The sequence below is a fragment of the Amblyomma maculatum genome, chromosome 9 (assembly GCF_055883805.1).
Source record: "Amblyomma maculatum isolate TAMU_Amacu chromosome 9, ASM5588380v1, whole genome shotgun sequence".
Lineage (NCBI taxonomy): Eukaryota > Metazoa > Arthropoda > Arachnida > Ixodida > Ixodidae > Amblyomma > Amblyomma maculatum.
The window spans coordinates 14,458,545-14,482,902 of NC_139352.1; the positions used below are offsets into that span (position 1 = coordinate 14,458,545).

General features: G+C 45.8%; 1 protein-coding gene and 1 non-coding gene across 6 annotated transcripts in view; both read right to left on the reverse strand.

The window, feature by feature from the left end:
• The window catches only part of Tdh (L-threonine dehydrogenase), an 83,355-nt gene that overhangs the window by 20,692 nt on the left and 38,305 nt on the right, over positions 1-24,358 (reverse strand). For 3 of the 5 annotated variants that reach the window (XM_084578224.1, XM_084578227.1, XM_084578228.1), the window contains exon 2: positions 161-296. In XM_084578224.1, coding sequence (XP_084434350.1) covers positions 161-296 — 136 coding nt within the window. Of the gene's footprint in view, positions 1-160; positions 297-16,784; positions 17,104-24,358 lie in introns of those variants that run through there. The other 2 variants (XM_084578226.1, XM_084578225.1) reach the window with 2 other exon arrangements.
• TRNAT-CGU (transfer RNA threonine (anticodon CGU)) lies at positions 11,106-11,178 on the reverse strand. The gene has a single exon. It is a non-coding gene; the product is annotated as a tRNA-Thr (tRNA).

Below are 24,358 nucleotides of genomic sequence, written 5' to 3' on the forward strand. Positions count from 1 at the left end.
ATAATGAAAGCTGATAAACACAAGGAATCGTGATTTGCCATAAAATATACCCGCCAAACGTGCCCGCAAACAAAAGGCCTCCGCAACTTCGCCCCTTGTATTTTCCCCTTTTTGTTCTTTAACTGTGCATCCGTTGCTATCGTGCAGAACGTCTATATACCTGTGATGAGCACCCTGGGTGGGTCGCTGTCCGAAGCCCCCTGCGACGCCGAGCGCGCCGACGTACACCGCCCCGCCGCCACCAGCGAGGGCCTCAGCGCTCGACGCAGTGTGCTGTGCATTCCCGTCAACATGACCTGCAGGCAAACGACAGAATAAGATTACAGCCAATTTGCATAGTTAATCAAATACGAAGTATGTGCAGCACTGCTTATCCCAGCCACACTTTTCATGCATTTTACACTTTATTATGCTTCGTTTTGCTTTGATATTAAACGACTTCATGCATATGTTCCACTCTTTGTGCATCTTTCATCATTGTTTATTTTCGTCTTTTTTACATTTCTATGCAGATGGACGAACACTGTTTTGTGGCCTGTGTAGTAGTTCGATACACGTTTCTCGCTTAGATCTAGAACGCTGTTCCACTGCGCGCAGCCCGTTGTCCCGGAGTTTCTATACCGCACGTTTTTCTTCTTTGCTTTTTCCTTCGCTTCGGCATCCGGTTCATGACGGCGTTCAGTTCGTTAAAGCTCTCGCGTTAGCACATTACGTGTCCGCGTGCTGTGCTAAAACAATGGCTTCGGTTGAACCTAGTTAGGCGAAGCGAAAACGTCATTTTGCTTTGATTAGCCTTAGGTTTATATATGAGCAGATACGGTTTTGCCGCAATTAAATTGCCGAGACTATGGAGTTGAGGAAGCCGTCAATTACAAGAGGAAACACGTGATGTTGTATGTGCTGTCAGATGTCAAGTGGTGGCACACCATACGTGGTACCATGGTTAAGCTACACTGCGCTCTCTGGATTGTTGAAGATCATGCGGCCTGCCAGGTTGACCTTTAGTGATCACTTCAAAACAATCGTTTCCGATGAATAACACTGTAGTTGCTTCTGCTCGCGCATTTGTCGTCTATATTATACGACCACCAACTGGACAAACTGTTCTGAAAAAAAAAAAAAAAAAAATTAAGTGAGCTTGGGCGTTCCCCTTCATGTTGACCGCGACTGTTCAAGGTAAATTTTTGGCGCGGTCACGCTTATCGTCTGCATCCCGACAAGACGTGGTTTCGCGCGCCAGAGCGTCGCCAGATGAACTGCATTGGTTAACATGAGACAGACTTGATTGCATGAGCAATGAAACGCTTGCAGCGCTACAAAATTCCCGACTGACCCTATTTTTCTCGTGCGGTTTCTCAAGCGTCGCAGTGCGCGTCGCTTCTACTGCAGGGGCCCTTGCGAAACAAAATGCACGTGTTTCAACCAGTCGCAGACTTAAAACGGCCGACAGGCATCTGCGAAGGCAAACGCAAATATATATATATATATATATATATATATATATATATATATATATATATATATATATATATATTTGCGTTTGCCTTCGCAGATGCCTGTCGGCACCCCTAATATATATATATATATATTAGGGGTGTGCGAATAGTACTTTTTCCAAACCGAATCGAATACCATTCAGTGCACTCTAGTTATCGAATCAAATACGAATAATGTAGCTAAATAGCGAATCGAATACGAATCGAATAGTGCAAGCAGCGAATCGAATACGAATTGAATACTCTGCAAGGTATGTTCATATCATTTGTACGTTGATTACAAAACATTAAAAAGTGTCTGAAATTCAATTTTATTCAAAATGCTGTTTGATATACAGTTCAGAACAATGTACAGCTGCGTCAACCTTAACTACAGGCGAGATAAAGTCTAAATATTTAAAAGCAAAAAGATTGCACAGAGCCATAAGCAAAAGAAAATAGGACTCAGTAAAGTCAAGTGGAGTTGGCAGGAGTTAATAAAATTACTAGATGCAACTCGGCTAGAAGTACCGCCTGGCACTGCTAGAATCCACAACTAGAAATTGAGTACTGTCAACATGGCATCAGTCAAACAACATCACATCAACTAAGACAAGACGTTCTCAGACTAGTCATCAAAAATTTTAAAAATGCTTGACTAGATAAAGGCTCTAACACCGCAGGGAAACCACACAGAAAATGCAGATACATGTCTAGATTAATCTGCAGTTTTTATTTGAGCCTTTAATGACTAGGACTGAAACTTGTTGCAACAGTTATGAGAAACGACCATTCACAAAGATAAAATTTGATATCCCAAAGCTGGAACATTAGAAGTAGTGCAGATGCAGTGAAACAAAGCGCATTTCACAAAGATTTAAATGAGTATATGGAACACTGGGAATGTTGCAATGGCAGCACTATACGTAAAAAAAGTGTTTTAACTATGGGAACATTCATTCATCCTTCATCACATATCCTACTGATGCTCTGAGGCAATAAATGTCGACTATAAAAAACAAAAACTATGGGAACAATATAAAGGCAGTCTTGTGCATCATAATGTAACTAGGGATATTCAGAGTTTATTTAGTGAACTAGATTGCATGATACAATATATCAGAGATTACGAATGGCTGAGCGACGCTTTCGTCCGACTTGCGTCCGCGTAACCCGAGGCCATAGAGTTGCGCGTCCCCTGCTGTTGGCTCTTCGAACTAGTTATCGCCGAGCGCGCGATCTCCTCATCGTCCTCTTCTTTTCAGTGACTTTCGTTGCTTTCGTTCTTTCTCAATTAGCTCGCGTGCTCCCCTCTAGCTGGCGCTAGGCGATTACAACTGGCGCTAGGCGACCTGAGATATATAGTGGAGAGATGTATGAGCATGAGCTGACAACATTCATGCAACTCTCATGTCATGCGCTACTCGCATAATAAACTTAACCTCAACTATTGATGATGAAAGTGAATGAAATTTTCAGGGAATAAACATGTAGCGTTACTTCTCGGCAGATTAGAGACGTGCTAACTATGACACGACTACGAGAAATTGCCTCCGCGATTCGTGATATGTCCAATCTTTAAGAATGTTTCCATGCGAATGGACCGTGTCGCGGCCACGCTGAAGCATGTAGGCTCCCTAAAACGGTGATCTCTGCTTCTCGCGTAGGTTTGTTGCGGCAGCAAGCTGTGCCTGCTCGGAGCTGACGCTGCCTTCGCGAGAATGGTCGGAGGTAACCGAGACGTTAATTCGTGCCAGTTATTCGGAAAGTATTCGAAAATTATTCGAAAATTTGCGAAGATATTCGAACAGTTTCGAATAATTTTCAATTTTCACTATTTGATTCGTTTAACGAATCGAATATTATGATATTCGATTCGATATTCGAAAATTTCGAATATTCGCACACCCCTAATATATATATATATATATATATATATATATATATATATATATATATATATATATATATATATATATATATATATATATATATATATATATATTTATTTATGCTGTTAACAGTTGCACGCTGTAGCGTGCAACTGTTAACAGAAACTGCGTGCCGGCTTTTATAGTGTGCCTGCGATAGCCAGCCGGCGCGCTCCACAGCCTATTGCCTCATGATTAACGTGCTGTGCATAGTGCAGCAGCTTAATTGGAGCTGTCTTGAATGTCACAACTAAATCACTACTACGCAATTCGTTTTTCATTAGATCAGGGAAAGCTATCTCGACAGAAAGGGAAATCACTCACTGCCTTTCTCTTTCCGCTGAATTATGACATCGTGCAGCCCAGGTCGCTGCTATTATATTGAGAGACCCGACGAATGGGTGGCTTCTTTATAAATCATATTACTATATTTGTTTCGTGTTTCCTCCGTATCTTCTTTTTTGCTTAGATACATGTTTCCTCACTTTACAGTGCTCGTATGCAGCGAAGCACGCTTGTCAGGCAACATTAATGGACTTAGTCGATAAAATGACATTTAATATGGTTTGGGGGAAATTTTGAGCGCGCCCTCTGCGGTGGCGTTACCACTCTCGGTAAAAGGGCGAGCGGTAAGCTGATGGCCAAAACGCAGTGCCAACTATTGAGAGGTGGGAAGCTGCCCTATCCAGGTCTGGACTTAGGCCCAAAGAGCCCTTGACATGCGTACGGAGAGCAGCTGCAGCCGCTGGAGTCCCGCGGACTAGGGACCCCACCCATCTAGACGGAAGTTTGTCACTGACCCTATAGGACTCATCTTATTTTGTTAGCTGGTCGAGGCTGTTGTCACTGTTCAAACGTCATTGGCCGCAGACAGTCTTAATTCGGGGAATGGAACGTTCAAATGCTGTACATTTGCGAACTCCTCTACGCATTGACAAGTCCACAAAAAGATAAACAATTGCTCAGTTCTTCTTTTCTTTTTTTTTTTTTTTACTACACTAGCCATAATTTGCGGCAAGGCGGATTGATGATCATAGTTTTTTAGAGTTTATTGTCCCAACGTGGCTTAGGCTATGTGGAACTTCGTAGGAGAGGGTTCGGTATAATTTCGGCCACCTGGGGTTCTTTAGCGTGCAGTGACATCTTTTTGGCAACTATCTCAGGGTGGGAAGCAGGAGTCGAGAGGTCTTCGGTTATTATAACCTATGACTAGCGCACATCTAAATGTGCTAGAAACATCTGTTATGGCCAGGCGTGTCTTAGATTACTGCCCTTGCTACTGTTTGTATAATTTAACAGATAAGCAAGTAAAAGGAATTCCTCTGCTGACAGTAACTGCACGCTCAAGAAATGTTCAGGGCGCTGAATTGTAAATAAAAAAAAAGTTTAATAGTTTCCGGGACGCAACGCAGAAACCCACGACTTTCTGGCGACATTATCCTGCTTAAAAATTCAGGTGATGAACTACAGTGCCCGTCTGTAACGACCTACCAGAAATAATAAAACGATCCGCTTGAAAAGAAAAAAAGCATAAAAAAAATGTTCAACACTTTGGTCATTAAACAACAGCTTTCTACGGCACTTAATGATTACTTTTAGGTAGTCCTGAATTGCATTCAATCATGTAGAGTGACTGCCACAAATCCTCATCATGGTAAATAAAATTTCAGGAGCGTAGGAATGGATTCGAATCTGCTTGGAAGGGACCTAAATGCCAAGTGCAGTAGTCTACCACCACCTCTTGGTGTGGAGGCATGTTCCCTGCCAGAATTCCCGCGGGGTCGGAAATTTGAAGGTTTGCCTAAAACCTTGAAGTGAGATTAAGGAAATCGTAGCAAGGACTGCAGAAAGGAAGCAGTGCACATAGCCACTATGACACACAGAGAGCAATGATGTCAGTCGGTCATGCCATGCTAAATTTCCCTTTTAACTGCACCATGTTATACCAGTGCGCGAGAACCCACTAACGCCTAAAGTGTCGTGAATGCGGCTTGGATACTATTGGTTTAGTTTTATGAGTTTTGATGTCTCAAAAAGACGCAGGATCTGAGAGACGCTGTAGTGGAGGGCTGTGAAATAATGCCGAGCACCTGCGGTTCTTTAACATGAACCGACATCGGACAGTACACAGACTTTTCGCCTTCATCGGAAAGAGGCCGGGATTCGATCCCGCATCCTTTGGTACAGCAGCCGAGCGCCCTAAACACTGCATCACCGCGGCTTTTTTCTTTATTGCTTAATTTATTATCAGATTTTACACATATAGAACATCTCTCTCTCTCTCTCTCTCTCTCATACACACACACACGTACGCACGCAGAGGGAGGGAGAGTGAATATTGCGCGACAAATACACAACATGGATTAAAACCACGCGATTTGGGCTGCGTGATCCATTACAAATCAGTCATTTGCAGCAACACTTCCATTCTCGGAAGCCACTCTGGCACTTCGTCTTTTGTCTTGAGAACTTCAATAACACTCGCAACGTCTTCAAGAAAATACTGCTGTATTTTCCTCGCATCAACGTCTGCATGCCTGAAAGCCATTCTGGATCGCCAGATACTGTGCAGGCCCAATAACATGATCATGTCCAGCGGTAGCCTGTCATCTTCTTCAATTGGTAAAAATCGAATTCCGAATGCATCCACGGGTAGGTCTTTTTAATTGTTCGTTGTAGAATGTCCCAGAAGAAAAAGGCTTCCCAATAGTCTAAGAAAACGTGTTCGATAGTTTCCGGTTTGCGGCATATGAAACAGTGATTTCCGCAAGGTACAAAAAAAACTTTCATTTCTAAATAAGTCTTAACTTTAGTTTGTTGCTATGGAGTTTGAAAAGGAAAGTTACAGCCCCTGGTACAACCATATTTTTTACTCTTTTAAGGACTGACTTCCATGGACCTGCACAGTACAACGATCTGTACAATGGGATCGGGAGAAAGACATCGCACAAGTCCTTATAGTTTCTTTCGCGTCACAGTTGATAAATATTCAAACGAAAAACGGGCTTGCAATACACGACATGACATGTACACTTCTTTAAGGATTCCTAAAATCCTCCCTTGCATGCTCGGCGAACTTACAACAAAATTTGGTAGCACTCTATTCAATCTGCACCACCGCGGCGGGGTGCTTGGATACTAACGTTCGACTTGTAGCATTCATTTTCCTATCAAAATGGTCGGCGTTGCAAGAAAATGTGGGCGCGAATTTACGACTTCCAGCCAGCGCCCAACAATACATCGTATCTCATTTTCTGACAGCATCTGCGGGAAAAGATATTTGCTGGGTAAAAATATATATGTATATATGCGTCCTTCAACCTTCGAGTTGGCCTTTCAGACAATTGGAATTCGAAATGTGCCGAACAACCGCTGTCGCGGATAAATATACAGTACAGCTAACGGATAGGGGAGGGTACAAATGACGCCAGAATTGGCGGAGAGGCAACATAGCAACATAGCAACACAGAGAGTTGATTCCATTGGTGTACTGTCTTGTGTATTTTGAGCTGGGACATTTTACATGAATAACATTTCCAATATCTGAACGCTGCCTTATGAATGGGTATTGCAGAAAACAGAAACAGTTGATTAGAAAACATTTGCCGCTATTGGAGCTCTGATCTAGGCCCTCTGCATGCCTGACGGACATGGAACGCATAGGCCACAACGGTCGTTGCTACTAAACGTGGTGAAGGTAGTCGGATACAACTGCAGTAACTGCCGCACACAATTCCTCCATAGCCGAAGGTAGTTCGCTGTCAGAGCGCTTCTGGTAACCTAAATAAAAAACAGGTTACCAGCTCAAGAATTTCAGTGCCTCCAGCTTGTATAGTCAGATTTCAAGAACTGATCCCATATCTCATAGCATGGCCGGTCTCGACGCGCGCGCATCGAGACCGGCGGTATAGTTAGCAACTGCTGTTTTTTTTCTTTAAATTTGCATCCTCTTATAGTGGATGCGATGCGTTTGACCGTCACCACAGAGATCTTGACAAAGTCAACACACCCCAGCAGCCTATGTCACGACTGCGGATGTGTGGACCAGCAAATGAAGCTACGAACGCAGACCTGTGTCCAGTCACGTGGCTTCCTCTCGCACTTTTCCCATGCCCGTGAGCGCAGTTTCGTTTGCTGGCCCTTTATCACCAATCGGCAGTCATGACATTTTGCAGCTGGGAAAGCAGGTGACGCCCCGGCCTTGTTAAATAATCGGCAGTGATGGTTTGAGACGCGGAACTTAACTGGGGGAGGATTCAGGGTAGTGAGTATGTTTGTGTCTTCTTGTTGCGCTGTAGAACATATATCTTCATAGCAGGACGATTAAAAGGCCGAATCCTTTGTCACTTCTTTCATCTTTAGACCTTTTTTCGACATTTTGCTATTTTTGCCCTTCCTTTTGTTCCCCTCCTTCCTCTGTGTTATCGATTTATGCAGCCAGTGCGTTCATCAGCAGACATCCTTTTTAAACACAAGTGCGAAGGAGGAGTCTGACGTCAGAGACAGTCAAACGCTGTGGTGCGACGCAAAAACAAGTGGCGTCGCGAGAAAGTTCCGCATTGCTTACTTCCGTGTGCACGAGGAAAAAAAAAAATATGAAGAAAACGTATCGGATGGATGACAGAACCACCGGAAGCGGACGGGTAGAACAACATCGCTAACCCACATATGCTGGCACGAGCGTCCGACGAGTTCCGCTCGGGCGCTGGGAAGGAGCAGGCGCTCTTCGTAGCCTAATTCTGCGCACCCTGGATCGCCCGTCACTGAGCAGGTTTCGGAACAATGAATTTTTATAAGCCGTGAAGTCATTTTGCCCATTTTTCCGCTCAAGTTGGTGTGTTTTCTTTTCAGGCGAAAGCCTTTATTGCCTCATCGTTGTCGGCAGCAAAAATGTCACGCTTTTCAGCGGCTCTGATTGGTCGAGACGGGATGACGTCAAGGAGGTCTCGACCAATCACAGAACACCACCACAGTATGCTCGAATGCGTGTCTTATATGGCCATATGTCAATCAATGATAAATTACCAATTAATGACTAATTAATCAACTACTAATTACTAATGATCAGTTACTGATTGCTAAATAATACTACTCACTAATTATTGACTAATTATGTAGCCAATTACTAATTATTCAATTAGCGACTAATTAGTCAATAATTACCAATCTGTACCAGTTGCGTATTTAATTAAATGCTATTTAATGCGGCGCACCTGGTAAAATCAACCACACAACAGTAAACGTAGAACAACTGCGAAGATACAAGGAGCGCGATCTCGTCACAGCCAAGCAGAATTCACTGAATAAATGCACTCGCAGAATGTGAAAGAGTAGTCGCTCGCTTTACTCGTAGCAGTATTCATCGCTACATGTGCAACAGTCGCGTAGCAGAATGCAGCACTCAGGCTTTCGCCTTTCATCACTTTAATCGCCAAATTGTCCTCGAATTTTTTAGTCTCTCTCTGCCTCAGATGCGAGTGAATGAAATGGATCATATCAGACACCAACTGGCAACACTGGGCAAAAACCGTTTGGACAACTGTATAGAGAGGTTCGCGGAGTGATCTATATAGCGTGAAAAGCGGGCTACTGTATACGCGAGTTCTTAAAGAGCCATCCTCTATCGTGTGAGTTACAGCAAAGTCATTGTTCAGGAAATGATACATCGTAACCATCCGCTTCCTTCGTAAATTTATTCAACACGTCTATGTGGAGTCGTCGCATTTTCTATAACGACCTTCATCGATTTCTCCTTGCCGCTAGCTGTGACGTAGCTGCTTTCTCCCGAAGGTTTCTCTCTATCACCCCACGGTACATTTGTCTTCTTCCTTTCTAACATCACCCTTCCCACTTTCTCATCATTGCTCCTCATCACATGACCTCCTACAGTTACCACCTCGACCTCTAGATCCCACCGAGTCACACCACACATCCCGAGCATTCTCATTTCATCTTCTATGCAGCGGTTCTCTGGTATGAATGTGTCAGCTGGGCCCCTTGTAGACCAGTGGAAGTGGTGGAATCCCTTGAGACAAGGCGCGAAAAAAAAAAAGGGGGGGGGGGGGGGGAGCGATCGTGTGCGGATTGCTGCAGCAGTACGGGATCAGGTAGCGGCATATATTGCGTCAGGGCTAAACTAGTCTCTAAAAAACGAGCACATCGTGCAGAGGACGTGAAGAAAGGGCGACGCCGGTATGCATTCTGCAGAAGCGGCACGCAGCCACTGAAGGAATTCGACTGCTCCCAACACAGCGCCGCGATCGCTCGCCGGACACTTTCCGCCCCATCCAGGAGTGCAACCAGAACAAACTCTGTACAATCACTCTCCGTTACCGCTCTCCCCTCGCGTTTATTTCGTTTTGAGAAACTAAAGTCGGCTTTGAACCTCGTGCTCTTTACCCTGCAAAACTGTGTCCAACCAGATCAGGGCCTATCGTGTGACCTTTCTTTTCTCTTTCTTTTTGAGGGGGGACCTCCACTTGATAAACACTGCTCGGAGTCTACACAAGTCCTTTTGCTTTCGAACTGCTCTCTCCGCAGAATGCATCACGGCCGCTCACATTACTGTCCTATGAATTATATGCTGCTACCTAGACTAAAACAAAAAGAAAAAAGAAACGTCCGAGATATCCGTGAATGTTTTTGAATTAGTGAAGCGCTGTTTACTTTCGCGTAGGTGAAACAGCGCTATTCCAGCAGAACTTTCGTCATAGCCGAATTCCCCACTTTTGCGACAGCAGCGCCAGTTTTGCTTTTAACCAAGTGCTTGAATACGTGAGTGCCTGCCCCGCCGCAAATTTTCCGCACGCGCCGACTGCTTGCCGACTTCATCGTCAAGGTCACCGTCGTCAAATCTTACTCATTTTGCTCTATATGGCAGAGAGTGAGCGGCTTTATACTTCGGAAAATTGAACAACCAGAAAGGCTACCTTAAATATAGGTTCGAAAAATGGGAGATATGCGACGGCCCTGTTCGTGTACCGACTGGTAGGCAGAGACATTCAATCAGCTGATGGACACCAACCAAGTTTCACCATGCTCAGTGTTGTTTTCCCCTTTTTTTTTTTTACGAATTGTTTTTACGATTTATTTGTAACCTGGAAATATACTATCGATAAATTAACCATTTATAAATACGCATTCCAATTACCTTTAGTTTGATTTGCTCGTGTTTTTCTTTTATTATAAGGATTTATTTCTAATTCAAGAGATGCTATACCTATAAATTTACTTCCTTTTAAATACAGATTTCACCATTCAGGCCAAGGGACGCTGTGAGCATCCATCCATGCATTCCAGCTGTTAACCGTAGCGTTACATCCTGTATTACACACTCCATCCCCCGCGGTTCCAAATAATTCACGGAACGAAACCCCTCAATGCGCACTATAATGTTATATACTGCTCAGTGTGGGATTTAGGCCCACTCGAGTTTTTACAACCATATGCTGGGACAGCACTGCTCGTCAGAAAGAAACCCGTTCTGACTGCATTCGTTCCACGCGCTCTTTTTATCTGCATATATATTATATATATATATATATATATATACGCTTTCCTCGGCGAGGCCAAGGAAAGCGTTGGGGATGGTATGTTTATGCCATTTTTTTTTAATGTTTACTTCGATAACCACAGAAATTAGTAATGTAATCTGTTTAGGGGAAAGATAATTAGACACAAAGTAGAAGAAAAAACAACGTGCCGATGGTGGGATCCGAACCCACGACCTCCGAATAACGCGTCCGGTGCTCTACCAACTGAGCTACATCGGCCGCTGTTCCCCCTGCTACTTGCTTGGGTATTTATGTTGTCTGTATACGAACCTTGAGAGTGTTCACCAGCGCCGCCCTCAGCCATAGCGGCGGACGTGGGACGTCCTTTGTTACCGCCAGCGTCACGTAGAACGTGATCAAGAGCGAGGGCGAAAGCTGTGCTAGAACCCTCTTACGCTACCTATGGCTTCAAGACTGCCAGAACCGAGACCCCCGTAAGCTACAAGCAGATCAATCAAGGGGAAATGAGGGTGCTCGTTATAATACATGAAGGAAAGAAGCCAACAGTCGGCGAGCACCGTGGTAGAGTGGTAGAGTGGTAGAGCACCGGACGCGTTATTCGGAGGTCGTGGGTTCGGATCCCACCATCGGCACGTTGTTTTTTCTTCTACTTTGTGTCTAATTATCTTTCCCCTAAACAGATTACATTACTAATTTCTGTGGTTATCGAAGTAAACATTAACAAAAAAATGACATAAACATACCATCCCCAACGCTTTCCTTGGCCTCGCCGACTGTTGGCTTCTTTCCTTCATGTATTATAACGAGCACCCTCATTTCCCCTTGATTGATCTGCCTATATATATATATATATATATATATATATATATATATATATATATATATATATATATATATATATATATATATAGAAGTTCCTGTAGCAGGCGCCGGTTGCTGAGTTTACGGCGTAGCCAAAGGCTTTTAAGCTCTCTTCGAAATGCGTTCACCCCGATTTAACGACAGTGCCTTCAACCCCCTCCCAGCTTCTTTTCTTCTTTTGTTTTGTTCTTGTTTTTTGTTTTCGGATTTTACACGCCGGAGAATATTATGGGGTAAAACGATGCTGCAGACAACTTAAGCTCCACATCCATGGAAAGCGCTCCTTATCTCTTCTTAACTGTGCATTCGATAATCATTTCATCTGCAAGAGCGCTTACTACAGCGTGGACGTGGTGCAGCGTAATGCAAACTAAGACTGAACGTATTCAGGCATGCAAATTACACACAGGACTGCCGCCACCACCTGCATTCCCTTGGGTGAGCTTCTGTTTAGGCGTTCCAGTATGATCCAGCTAACCGTACCAACGTATATATATTACTAGTTCATTCGCCAGCGCAGTGTGACCTCACAGCCACTCCAATGTTGTCTGCTGTCAGGGCTGCCCGCCTCTATGGGACGCATCGATCAAATGGCGCGAGGGAGGAGCGCGTATTGTAACAGGTGCGCTGTCGTAAAGTTCGCCGTCCTCGCGGTGACAGCGATATCTCAGTGCACTCGTAATAGACGTCGTCGCACGTCCATGACACGACGTGCACGGGCTAATATATTGCAATGTCGTGGATAAACCACGGGCCCACAGCGCGCGCTGACAGTGTAGCCTACCTCAATGGAATTAAAAAAGCACCAAATGATGTCATATGCTGATCTAAACGGTATTATAATGCGCTTCTGATATATATATATATATATATATATATATATATATATATATATATATATATATATATATATATATATATATATATATATATATATTCTTATTTTTTTTTCTTGATTGGGGGGGGGGGGGGCGACTCATCAGCAGGCGTGAGTTCGTTTTTAAATTTTTTGCACGTACGACGATTGCATTATTAAAACGTGCGGTAGACAATTAACATTCGCCTTTGTATGTCCATTCGTATGTTAGAACATTAATTTGTATGTAAAATGTAACGCCCCCGCGTCCCGCATGTGTTACATTCCCACCAAAAATTCATAGGACACGTGTGCTCACGAGCAAATCAACCGTAGCGCCGCCTCGCGGCCCAATTGCAGCTATTCATACCGGCGAACCACGGCCGCTCAATGGAGGCGCCTCCATTGAGCGGCCGTGGGCGAACGAAGCACGTACGCCCCTCATACATGCAAGCATTTATTTGGCCATTAGCTTGCGTCCATAGCTGCGCTGGAAATAGTTTTTCGTTTTCTGCGCGCCCGCATCCCGTACACTCTTGTTTCCAATTGCATGCCTATCCGTTGCAACACCGACGTATCCGGCAAGTACATGGTATATATACAACGACGGTTCCCATCGCCCAGCTGCGCTGCAGTCGCAGTAATACGTATCCCACTCCAGCTGGACTGCAGGCTTCGCATCCCATTAGTGTGTGCAATTTGACGGGGTTTAGGATGCTGACTACGCTACAATTTTTTGTTTATTTGATGCATAATGTTATCCTCAGTTGGGGCTATGACAGGTTTGGGCGTAGTATTACACAGAAACAAGAGGTTCATAAAAAATAAATCAGAATAGAAGTCACAAGCACTCAACAGTTATCAAACCGTCGGACAGCAGTAAAAAAGCTAATTAATATGAAATGAAAGCAGATACAATCTTATAAATTCCAGAGAACGCGATAAAGCGAACACAACAGCACGAAGCAACTTATGAATAAAGGAAGCGGAGCAGTGCTTACTGCACCATCAGACAGGGCGTTCCATTCACTAACCACCTGGAGGGAAATAAAAGCAGGAATGCGTCGATATTGGTCCTATATATTGATTCGGATACTGATAACGGCTGTCCCTCGTAATGCGTTCAGTTGTTAAGCATAAAAAGCGGTTTGCGTCTGTATTGATTCCACCATTTGAAATGTGAAATAAAAGCTTGATGCACATTAACTTCCCCCGAATACTTATTGCGAGAGCTTGATGAAAAAAAAAAGCGAAATATGGCGCCTATATTTCCCCCAAACAAATATTTTCTCTATACGTTGCATAATATCGCACAACGATCTTGTTATCGTGATAAAACTTAGATAGTGCGATATAGAGATTACTTTCCATCTTGATCTGCCTAACGAACATTGTTTTGTTGATTTTTCTCGCGTACTGCCGTGTTCTCTTTCTGATGTTTTTTTTTCTTTTTTTTTTTTTTTTGCTGCACAGTTGGTGCTACTGTTACTGAATTATTGCCTATGCTCCTGAAAAGTTGTTGATCCATGTACTTTTGTGTGCTAAGAAAGGCTTACATATAAATAAATCAATAAGTAACTAAAACCTTTGTGTGCAGCACTTGGTATGCGGGACCATCTTCTAGCACACGCAAATGCCCGCCTTCTATTCTAGGGATGAGGAGGGAGACGGCCGAAAGTATACCACGGAAGAAAAAAAAACTTATTTGCAAGTGGTGCACGGACGAGATGCGACCTACCACGGTCTCAGTTAGCTTATGTTTCCTATTATATAAAAGTGTAGAGGGGGCAATCCCTGTTTCCACATAGATAAACGATTTCAATCAAGTCAACATTTATATGCGAGGCCACAGGCAGCAGAAACCATCGGCCCAGTAGTGGAGTGTGTTGGCAATGGTCTACGTAGGGCCAACACACTTCCAATATTGGGCACATCGATGTGTATTCTGAGTGTACGATGAGTATAATTTGAGGTAATTCATGGCAGCTAACAATGAGGTTCTTACGCTATGGCATTGTCACTGCTAATTTTTAGGTAATTAGCTGTCCTCCTAGTCTTTTTTTTTTATTTTCAATTGCACTACTACTACTAGCCGCAATCAAGGATTTCACCGATGTCTGTCCGAAGCCACTATCTCTGTGCACTTGAAAGCGTGAAAGAGAAGACGGTGACGCGCGCGTCACACGGCTTCGCCAGTGAGAAGGTGGAGCAGCCGCACAGCTGTAGCCAATGAGAGAGTGGCACATATCACAGTTGCGGGCGACTTCACCGGGCAGTGTTATACAAGGGCGTGTTACTCCGAATTGAGCAGTCGGATGTCGTTTGCCGCACGCCCATAAATTTGGCCTCTTTCCTCAGTCGAGTCACCCCACATATATCGTTCACGGACAGCGTACGCGTGCGCGCTGTGCTCTCCTGACCTCACTTCCGGTCGCCACATCATGAAGCAGCTTGTGCTCACCTCCGCGCTTAATGAGTGCGCCTTCAACCTCCTTTCCATGCTTTTCGACGAAATGATTAAATATAAATAATGCATAAAAAGTACAGCAGTTCTAGCGCACTTACTTTGCATTTCATTACCTAAGCAAATTGGCTGTAATTTTTTTCCTTCATCCCCTTAGGCGCACACCACTAACTGAAGCCGACCGCGAACGATCTTGAACTGAGGACTGAAGGAGGGTTCGTGTCGGTGGCGTGAGGAGGATAGTTAGGTTTCTTGCCCCAACCGTTGGCACGTGCAGCAACGAGATTTTGCGGAGGAAAACGCTTCTCGGGCTACCGCGCGGGCGGAGCAAACGTTCTAGGGGCACTCATTATAACAGCCTCAGCTGCATGAACAAGGCAGGATGTGATGAACATGTGTTCCAGGGGCTCAGTAGATGAATGGGTCAGGTGAAACAATGGTCGTGTGATCGATGACGTCACTACCTGCTATGTCCAAGACACCTGGAAAGATTTTCCTACGCTAGCTGATGCTGCAAGTGTAGTCATGAGCAATATCACAGAGAACTTCGTTATAGCATTCAATTATTTATTACTCCATAATTATGTGACAAGCGCAGGTTTTTTTTTAGTTTTCTAACTAGTTTTCCTTTTAATGCTTAATATCCTAATGTCTTCCTCATGTTTAGTATAGTAAGCTGAATATTCGCAATTTCATGCCAAAAGTTTGTTCCGTGTATTCCTCATGATCGTACACGGAGCGCAGATAGATGGCTCTGTATACCGCACTCCACTCCCTAGCTCCCGTGAGTATGCACCAGCCATAGTGAACCACGCGACTGCAGGTGCCACACCGCAGAAGGCGCCAACTATCCGGCCCATGTGACTTTTGTGGCTTTCTCTGGCGATATTCTTCTCGGACGGCAAGTTAATGTGCGTCGCAGTCGTGCCGGAGTAACATTGGCATAGTTACTGCTGTAAAAATTACAAGGATGCACTCAAGTCTTTTCACGTGCGGAAATGCGAAAGTAGGGATGAACTTAAATCTTCTCATGTTCGTAAATGCGGAAACAAGTTCTGCCACGCCGCTTGGTAGATTCGCTCGCGGAACTCACCCAGATAGCACATTTACCTATGTTAAATGAAGTAGCAGCGAAGATGGAACTTCATGAAGACGGCGATGCTTACTGCACAGCGCAAGAGTGTGCTGCAGTTTTACACTAGGCATGATAGGCTGTGGCGATACCACAGTGCTCTTGTGCCAGGGAAGCTGGTTTGTTCTGGCATGGGTTGGAAACCCAGTCGCGACAACATTTTATAATCTATTGGCAGATGGCGTAGACACGCTCAGCCGACACGATATATCCACAATTTCTGTACAGTGGCGACAATATCTATTGACAGGTCGTGCAGACACTATCTACCCATATTCTTGTCCGCGCCACTTGTGAAAAAGTAAATGTTTTCGCATTTCTGTTTCCCGGGCACCATTCAGTCCCGTCTATAGCAGGACCCAAGTGGAAACACCGAACAACACGCACGCTTTTTAGGAAAGAGGAAGCTACACCTGGTAAACTTGCTGAGTGAAGCGAGCTTGCTCAACCTTTAAGTTGACAGAGCAGGCACAGGCGGCTAAAGTCAACACCCCAAGTGGTTAGAGTACGAACGCGACGCAATCCATCCCAGACTTAAGTTGCTCACTCACGTGGCAAAGGATATGCAGGATCGGCGGCAGCTGGTTGTCGCGCACTTTTCTTGCCAAAGCGGAGAGTAGCACGCGCGGCAGGGATACAATGGCGCAGGTAATCCGCACGCACACACACACACACACCTGTCAGGCCGCCAACACCTCTGCCGCTGCTACGCTAGTGGGCCAATGTAGCGGAGGTGGGCACGTAGACGGCGTGGAACATAGGCGAAGGTCGGGCGCGTCAGCACCAACCGCGGCAGCTGCGCGCTCAGAGAGCGCTTCGGGTACGTCGTCGCCGACGTCAGAGCCGAGCCTCTGGCGAGCGGCGGACGACACGCGACGCCGGTAGGCTACGTCAGCGGACGCTAGCGCCGTGTGCGCTCTCCCCACCGCCTTCTTCATCGAACGCTTTCCTCCGAGCACGGATCTTACACCATGCCTCCGAGCGTCGATCCTGTCTCCTGTTCCTCGGCAGCCTTTGCACGCGTCGTGAGCGACTTGAAAGAAGAAGAAGAAAAAAAAAAAAAAAAAGGCTTCTACGAGACGCCCTACGCATTTGCTTGCTACTGCGTCGACAAAGTGCGTGCGTTCAATGTCAAGTACGCGCGCGGGAAATAGATGTGCAAGCAATGCCGCCGGGTCACGCGGGCAGCAGAGCTTCTTCCGACGACATATAATTAGTGTTATTCGTTTTCGGGTTTTATATTTTTTCAAATTCGGGGGGTAAAAATCGGGCGTTATTTTTCGGCTTGATAATAGGGGAGAAATCGGGTTTTTCGTGGGAAAATTCTGCAATTCGGGTTTTATCGGGTTAAATTTGCAAACTAATAATTTATTCGATTTGCTCTAACCGATGGGTAACAATTAGGGCTAGATTTTGGGCTGCTTTCAAGAAAATATTGCAAAATTTGGCGTTTCTTTGGTAATTAATTATTATTCGCAGTGAGAGGCAACGGTCATTTTTGAGAAAAGAAACATTTTATTCACGAGGGCTGGTCATCGACGTTCTGCACGTCCTTATTAACATACATAATCATCTGCGTGCGCAACATTTCGGTTTTCATCTGGAACCTGTCTGGTCTCGGGAGCTATCTTAGCTGAGAGAACGTTCGCTCAACGTCACAGCTGCCATTAGCTAGGCACAACAATGTTAACGCTGCATACGCTAGCCTTGGGTAACGCACAGTTGCGTCGTTCCAAAAGTCCATCACTTCAACACCTTCATTCGTGGGGCTTGCTCCCAGCAAGTACTGGTTGAACTCCTCGCGAAGCGAGCCTACATCGTCCATCGCGGAATTAAAGAGAGGTCGGTAGTCATCAAACGACTGACTCAGCAGCCGCTTCTGGAACGGATCGAGTACGGCTCCCAGTTTCCACAATGTCAACTGGTTTTCTTCTTTGTCTGAGACGTTCCGTTTCAAAGTGCAGTCCCATTTTGTGGAGATTTTGGCGCAAAACTCTTCACAACAAGTTTTTACTAATATGGCACTGCTCTTAGGCAACATAGACAAAACACCTTTCGCCCGATCACTTTTACCGATCGTCGTGGAAAGCTCGTTGACAGTCTGCTGTAGCTTGACGTTTACGAGGTGATCGAAGCTTGGCATGAGGCGTTCTCCGCTTTCAAGCGTTTTCTGGACATCTAAAAAAGACTCGAGTGCATCTCTCATTAAGACTGCCTTTGCATAAAGAACCTCTTTTTCAGAAAGTATCGCTCGAATAGCTTCCGCTTTGGTGCTATCATGCGAGCATTCAACAAGTTCTGTTAATGAGCTCCACATTTCTATGACGACAACAAGCGCTTTGTAGAAGCTTTGCCATCTGTTCGGAACTACAGAAGGAGGCTTCTTTGCATCAGCGCCAAACAGATTATTATAGACGCATATTTCGCTTTGGCCGCTTCTCGGTTGCACACCAACTGGAGGCACAGCAATTCCGTGGGCACAGTTGTTTCAGAAATCGGGAAAAATCGGGTTTTACCCGATATTTTAGGAACACGCTTGGGGTGCTAAAATCGGGTAAAATCGGGTTTTACCCGAAAACGAACAACCCTACATATAATACGGCGACGGAGACCACCAAGGAAGCGCAAAGGCTATGGACCTGGAAAGAAAGTATAATACATTCTTCGCGGGGTAGGTTTGCAGACTCTCGCCCAGTTCCACAGCGAAAGAGGCAGCTATACCTGCAATCCCCGTCAACGTCATAAGGACATCCGTTATCACACCTACCTTGACCAGGTGTGGCGCAAACCGATGGTCGCATATACAAGCACGTGTAATACTTGCGAATAATGATAAACATGGCATTGCAACGGTGATATAGAAAAGAACCGAGTCTGGACAGGGCAAAACTTGGCGGAAACGTACTTAAACGTTTTGAGCTTTAGTGTTCCTAGACTGCATAAGGGAGCGCACACGAGCTAAAGTCACTATCCCTGGTTTGACAAGGGCTTCTGTACCATTACTATACCCAAGGAAGAAGTCTTCCCGAGTGAAATGATTAGAACAAGTGACCGTGGTCACAGCCACTATCGTTTGAAAGCTTTCTTTTTATCCGTCGTACTCAGGGGCGCGTTGTACCTGAATCTTGAGAACGCGGATCCCGGTCGCGGCGGCCGCTTTTCGAAGGAGGCGAAAAGCAAGGCGCCCGTGTTCTGTGCGGTGTCGTTGCAGGTTAAAGAAACCTAGGTGGTCGAAATTTCCAGAGTCCCTCCACTAGGGCGTCTCTTGTAGCCTGAGTTGCTTTGGGACGTCAAACCCTTTCAAGCAAATCAAATGTAATACTAGACCTCGCCAGCGTCTCCTACAAGACAGTGAAGAACGCAGAAGGTTTTCACCCGTCTCACAAATTGTGGCACTTAATTGAGGCACATTTGATCTGGCCCGTATTCCGAGTTTCCGTCGTTATCGAAAGTGTCGCCATCTCCCCGACCTCGAGTCATCTGATTGGCGGGAACGCCGGAACATCGGGTTGCCACCTCTTCCGGTTCCGTAGTGGCAACACCCGGTTCCGGCGTTTAGACCAATCAGATGCCTCGAGGTCACGTGAGATAGCGACACTTCGATAACGACGCAAACTCGGAATACGAGCTCTGATCTGCAGTTTTGTTCCCTGTGAGTAATACAGTGCATAATAGGACAATGGTCGCTGATATCCCAAGCTCTCCCATTTAGATATTTTTGGTCCCCGAAGGAGTCGTCAGCTATGGCATCCGAATGACCCTCATGTTCGAGTTACCGTTCGCTTCGCCTCTCAGTCCTGTTCCTATCTCAAAAACAAAGAGAGAGAGAGAGAGATAGTTGTGGTGAACACTCTGCTCTCCCTCTCTTTTGCCTCAGCTCGTGTCCCTTCGTTTCCCTGCTCCCCCTCCTCCTCGATCATGCGACTGACGTTTTTCGTGTGTTCAAAAATAAAAGTTTGACCTTGGGTTTTTCCTGCACTCTCGCGCGATCACCCGCGAGCCCTCCGATTTAAATGAGCGTCAATATAGAAGGACGAGAGGAAGAAGGATGAGAGTTTGCGGGCAGACGTGCCGTGTCTTTGAGGTTATAAGCTGTGTTTCTTACTGCACTCCCGGTAGCGAACGTCTCTTGTTTTCATGGCCGCCGTCACTGTCACAATAATATTTCTATCACTACAATAAATGCCAGAAGGAAAGAGGACGTAGCTCTCACAAAAGTCTTGCCTTTAGTAACACTTTTACTTACCTAAGGCGAGTGGGCGACAGAACAACATACTCTCGCCAGAGGGCGATATAATATCGTGACGTCAAAGGGGCGTTACACCGCGGGGAAGATCGTTTGCCAGCGCTCGGCCGTTGGTTTTCTCCCAATTACGGACGCCTCGACATGTCACGTGTTTTGTCCACCGGACGAGAAACGCGTGTGCTGATGACGTAGACTGCGGGAGGCCGCGGTACGCGCTTACTAACAGGAAAGGCGGCAGAAGACCTGATGCTTCTAAGGGAAAAGTCTGCCGAAGGCCCTCTCGGTACTGAATTTAAAAGTGTACTTGACCTGCTGACACCGGCACATCCGAAACGCCTATCGAAAGAACTAATGCCCGCCGAGCGCCCCATGTGGAGTTGCATCACTGCTCATTTCCTCGATGCGCGTCGTGCGTCGTTCATGTGGCGATTCGCGCGAGGCATACTTCCAGTCCGCCGACGAGCATTCGTGTCAAGACTATCGACACCTGCCCATTGTGTGGAGTACGAGAGACCGCAGAGCATATTTTTTTATGATTGCATCCTGCCAACCGCGCTCCTCGATCGACTGAGAGATTTTTTCAAGCTTCCAGGCATCCCGTACTGCACGGTGAGGTACCTCAATCCGCTGCCCAGTGAAGCACGGAAACAATTCATCTTGGCACTCGCAGCAATCAACTACCAAATATGGGTAGCGAGATGCCGCGCTGCCTTCAGCCCCAAGATGCCGTGTCTCCTCGAAGTGAAGAATAAGATCAGAAAGGCGCTTTGGTTCCACCTTCAGCGAGAAATACGGCACCTTGGCGCAAGGAAATTTTTTGAAGAATGGGGACACCCAATGATTATATTCAGGGAGGAGAATCGAAGAATAGAGGTCTCCTATTAGGAGTCTTGCTCGCGTCAGGCTTCGACACGCCGGGGTGATGCGTGGACGGTGCATTGGCACTGCGAACCCGTCTCGGCGGATCGAATCCAGGTTGCATGAGCCCCTTGGCTGGGATAACGCCCGCTCCCCGAAACAAAAACCTCCCCACCCCTGTGGTGTGGGGGGGCCTTGCCCGGGGTTGCCGAAGGATGATGATGGTTGTTGGTTGAGGTTTGTACCCTCGCAGGAGGGCTGAACCCAGTGCACCCTCCCCTCCATCTGACAAGGCAAGGCTATCATCATTAGCCTCCTTTTACGTGGCCTCGATTCCTGATTTCTTTTATGGTTTCTGTTTAATATTCCTGCAAACCGAAACCTTGTCGATCACAACATGAACTTGACGTCGACTTTCTTTTGCCTTAAAGTGTACCTACATCACTGTGTACGTAGCTATACTTTTATTGTGACATATCAAAGATAACGTCTGTAATCATTTTTTGTTTTCACACACACACACACACACACACACACACACACACACACACACACACACACACACACACACACACACACACACACACACACACACACACACACACACACACACACACACACACACACACACACACACACACATATATATGTATATATATATCAGTTTCGGACGGTGGACCGTCCTTCTTCAAGCTAGAATTGAGAATATATATACGTATATTATATTATATATATTGAAAAGGGTCTTCCTGTGGCTCAAACCCCGACCCCATATATTTATACGTACACCTGATAGGAGGATGTACAAGGAGATGTATGCTCTCTCAAGTTCACGTCCCTTCCATGCATTTCCCCACTTTTTTGTATAATCTGTAATTAGCGTATCGGCTTATTAGAACCATTGCTATTGCTTGATTTCTGTCCACAGTACGCCTACGGTACGCGTCTTACCCCCAAATATAGATTGGAATAAGGATCCGAACACCCTTCCCATAATTCCCCTTTTATTTTCGCATGAAGAAAATGTTTTCATAATCATTATCCGCGAGTTGCAAGGGGATGTCATATTATATGAATAGCGCATTTTATCGCACTCACATTCGCAAATGAGCCTTCGCCGCGTGTAGCATGTGAGAGCTGTATATTTTACAAAAAGCTGTATGGTAGAAGCTAAATAGATACGGCAGCAAGTTACGCGCCAGGCGCCTCACCCAGCAGGAGGGCAGCGAAAAAGAGAGAGAAAATAGATTAAAGTACACATCAAAGTTGATGGACGCGCCCATAATTTAACTATGGCGAAACGGGTCGGCCAGACCCGCAGGTAGGCAGACAGGCGCGAGACAAACAAACAAAAAGTTGACGGCGGACGTAAATAGACGTAAACAACCTCCGCCGCCGCCGCCGGGCGATGGCGTGATCGAATTTACACGAATCAGGAGCGGCGCCCGTTCACCTGACCCCTTTCTTTTCACTCTGCGCCTCAGCCAAAAGCAGCCGCGATTGACGCAGCACGGACACGACGAGGCGGAGCAGAAGGGGAGCTGTCTCAGCTTTTTTTTTTTTTTTTTTTTCACTCAATGGAGCTTAATTTACAATGCCGTATTCCTAGGGCTTGATATCAGCCTTCGACTATCATTAGATTCAACAATTTGTAATACCCATATAAGGCCTTTATCAAATTTTGTTTTGTTATTGCCATGGTTACCTCACCGTTGTGACTCAGTGGTCAGAGCGACCTGGGTTGTATGGAGAGCGAAACGGAGAGGCATCCGTGTGCTGTGCAATGTGTACGTCAAAGAACACCATGTGGTCCAAATTAATCCGCAGCCCTCTATTACGACGTCACTCACAGCTGATGTCGCTTTAGTACGTTAAACCTCATAAAGCAAACAAAACGAATGTCGTGAATGGTCATCAAGACTTCGATGTAGACTCGGGCAAAAAGCAGGCGGTTTAATTTCGGCTGGCAGACGTATATTGTGCCGTGAGTAGAGTTTAAACGAGACACGTGACAATGATAGGGGAGCAATCTGTTGCTAAATTTGAGTGCCGCGAGGGAAACTGGCGGTGCTCTGATCGAGCACCTTAGTTCGCTCTGTGATGGATAGGGCCACGGCAGCAGAGGTGTCCGCCGTCTGCAATACTATATAATCACTCGCTTCTTATAAGTTTGTGCATGCGCAGATAGACGCATGACCGACCTCTCACGGTTGAAAGTGTGTACACAGAGCAGTCAAAAACTTGTGAAGTACATGGTGTACCATATGAATACAACGAGCTTCATAAATGCCTTGCTACTGAAATATCCATTTGTTTTTTTTTTGTTTTTTTTTTTTGTTTTCAAGTAAACCGGAGGCGATTGGTGCTGAGGCGAAGGGAGGAGAGAAGTAAGGACTTAACCTTTTTTAGCGACACATGTGCTATACGAGACACGCCGTTGTACGAGACCTGCCTGCCTCAGCGGCAGGCAGCATCCTCCAGCAACATCCGAAGGGAGCTCCCGGGGGGCTGCCTCCAAGTATGCGAGTTTGAGGTGATCCAAGGAGACTACCTCTTCACGACCAACCAGCAGGATAATCGCCAACTTCGTCGTCTTGTTGAGGACGCGGTACGGGCCGTCGTATGAGGGGGTAAGGGGCGCATACATTCGTCCAGGAGCAAGGTCTGGGTGCACAAAGACCTGGCGGTCAGATGATCGAAACAAGACTGGGCGCAGGTGTTGAATGCAGTCCTCAAGTCGTTGAAGGTACTGTAGTTCGTACGGAACACATACACCAGGGTCTTATGATCTGTTAGAGCCTAAAATGGCTGGCTCTTCAAGAAAAGGCGGCAATGGTGGATGGTGGAGTAGATAGCGAGCAGGTCGCGGCCAAATACGCTGTAGCGAGTCTCGGCAGGTTGGAGCTTCCAAGATAATGTAGTGATGGCCGTTTTCTGGATATCGACTGGTGCGCGTGACGTGCGCGCGCACCGAGCACGCTTTATTTTCTTCTTTCGTCGGCTGAGAGTGAGTGAGTGAGT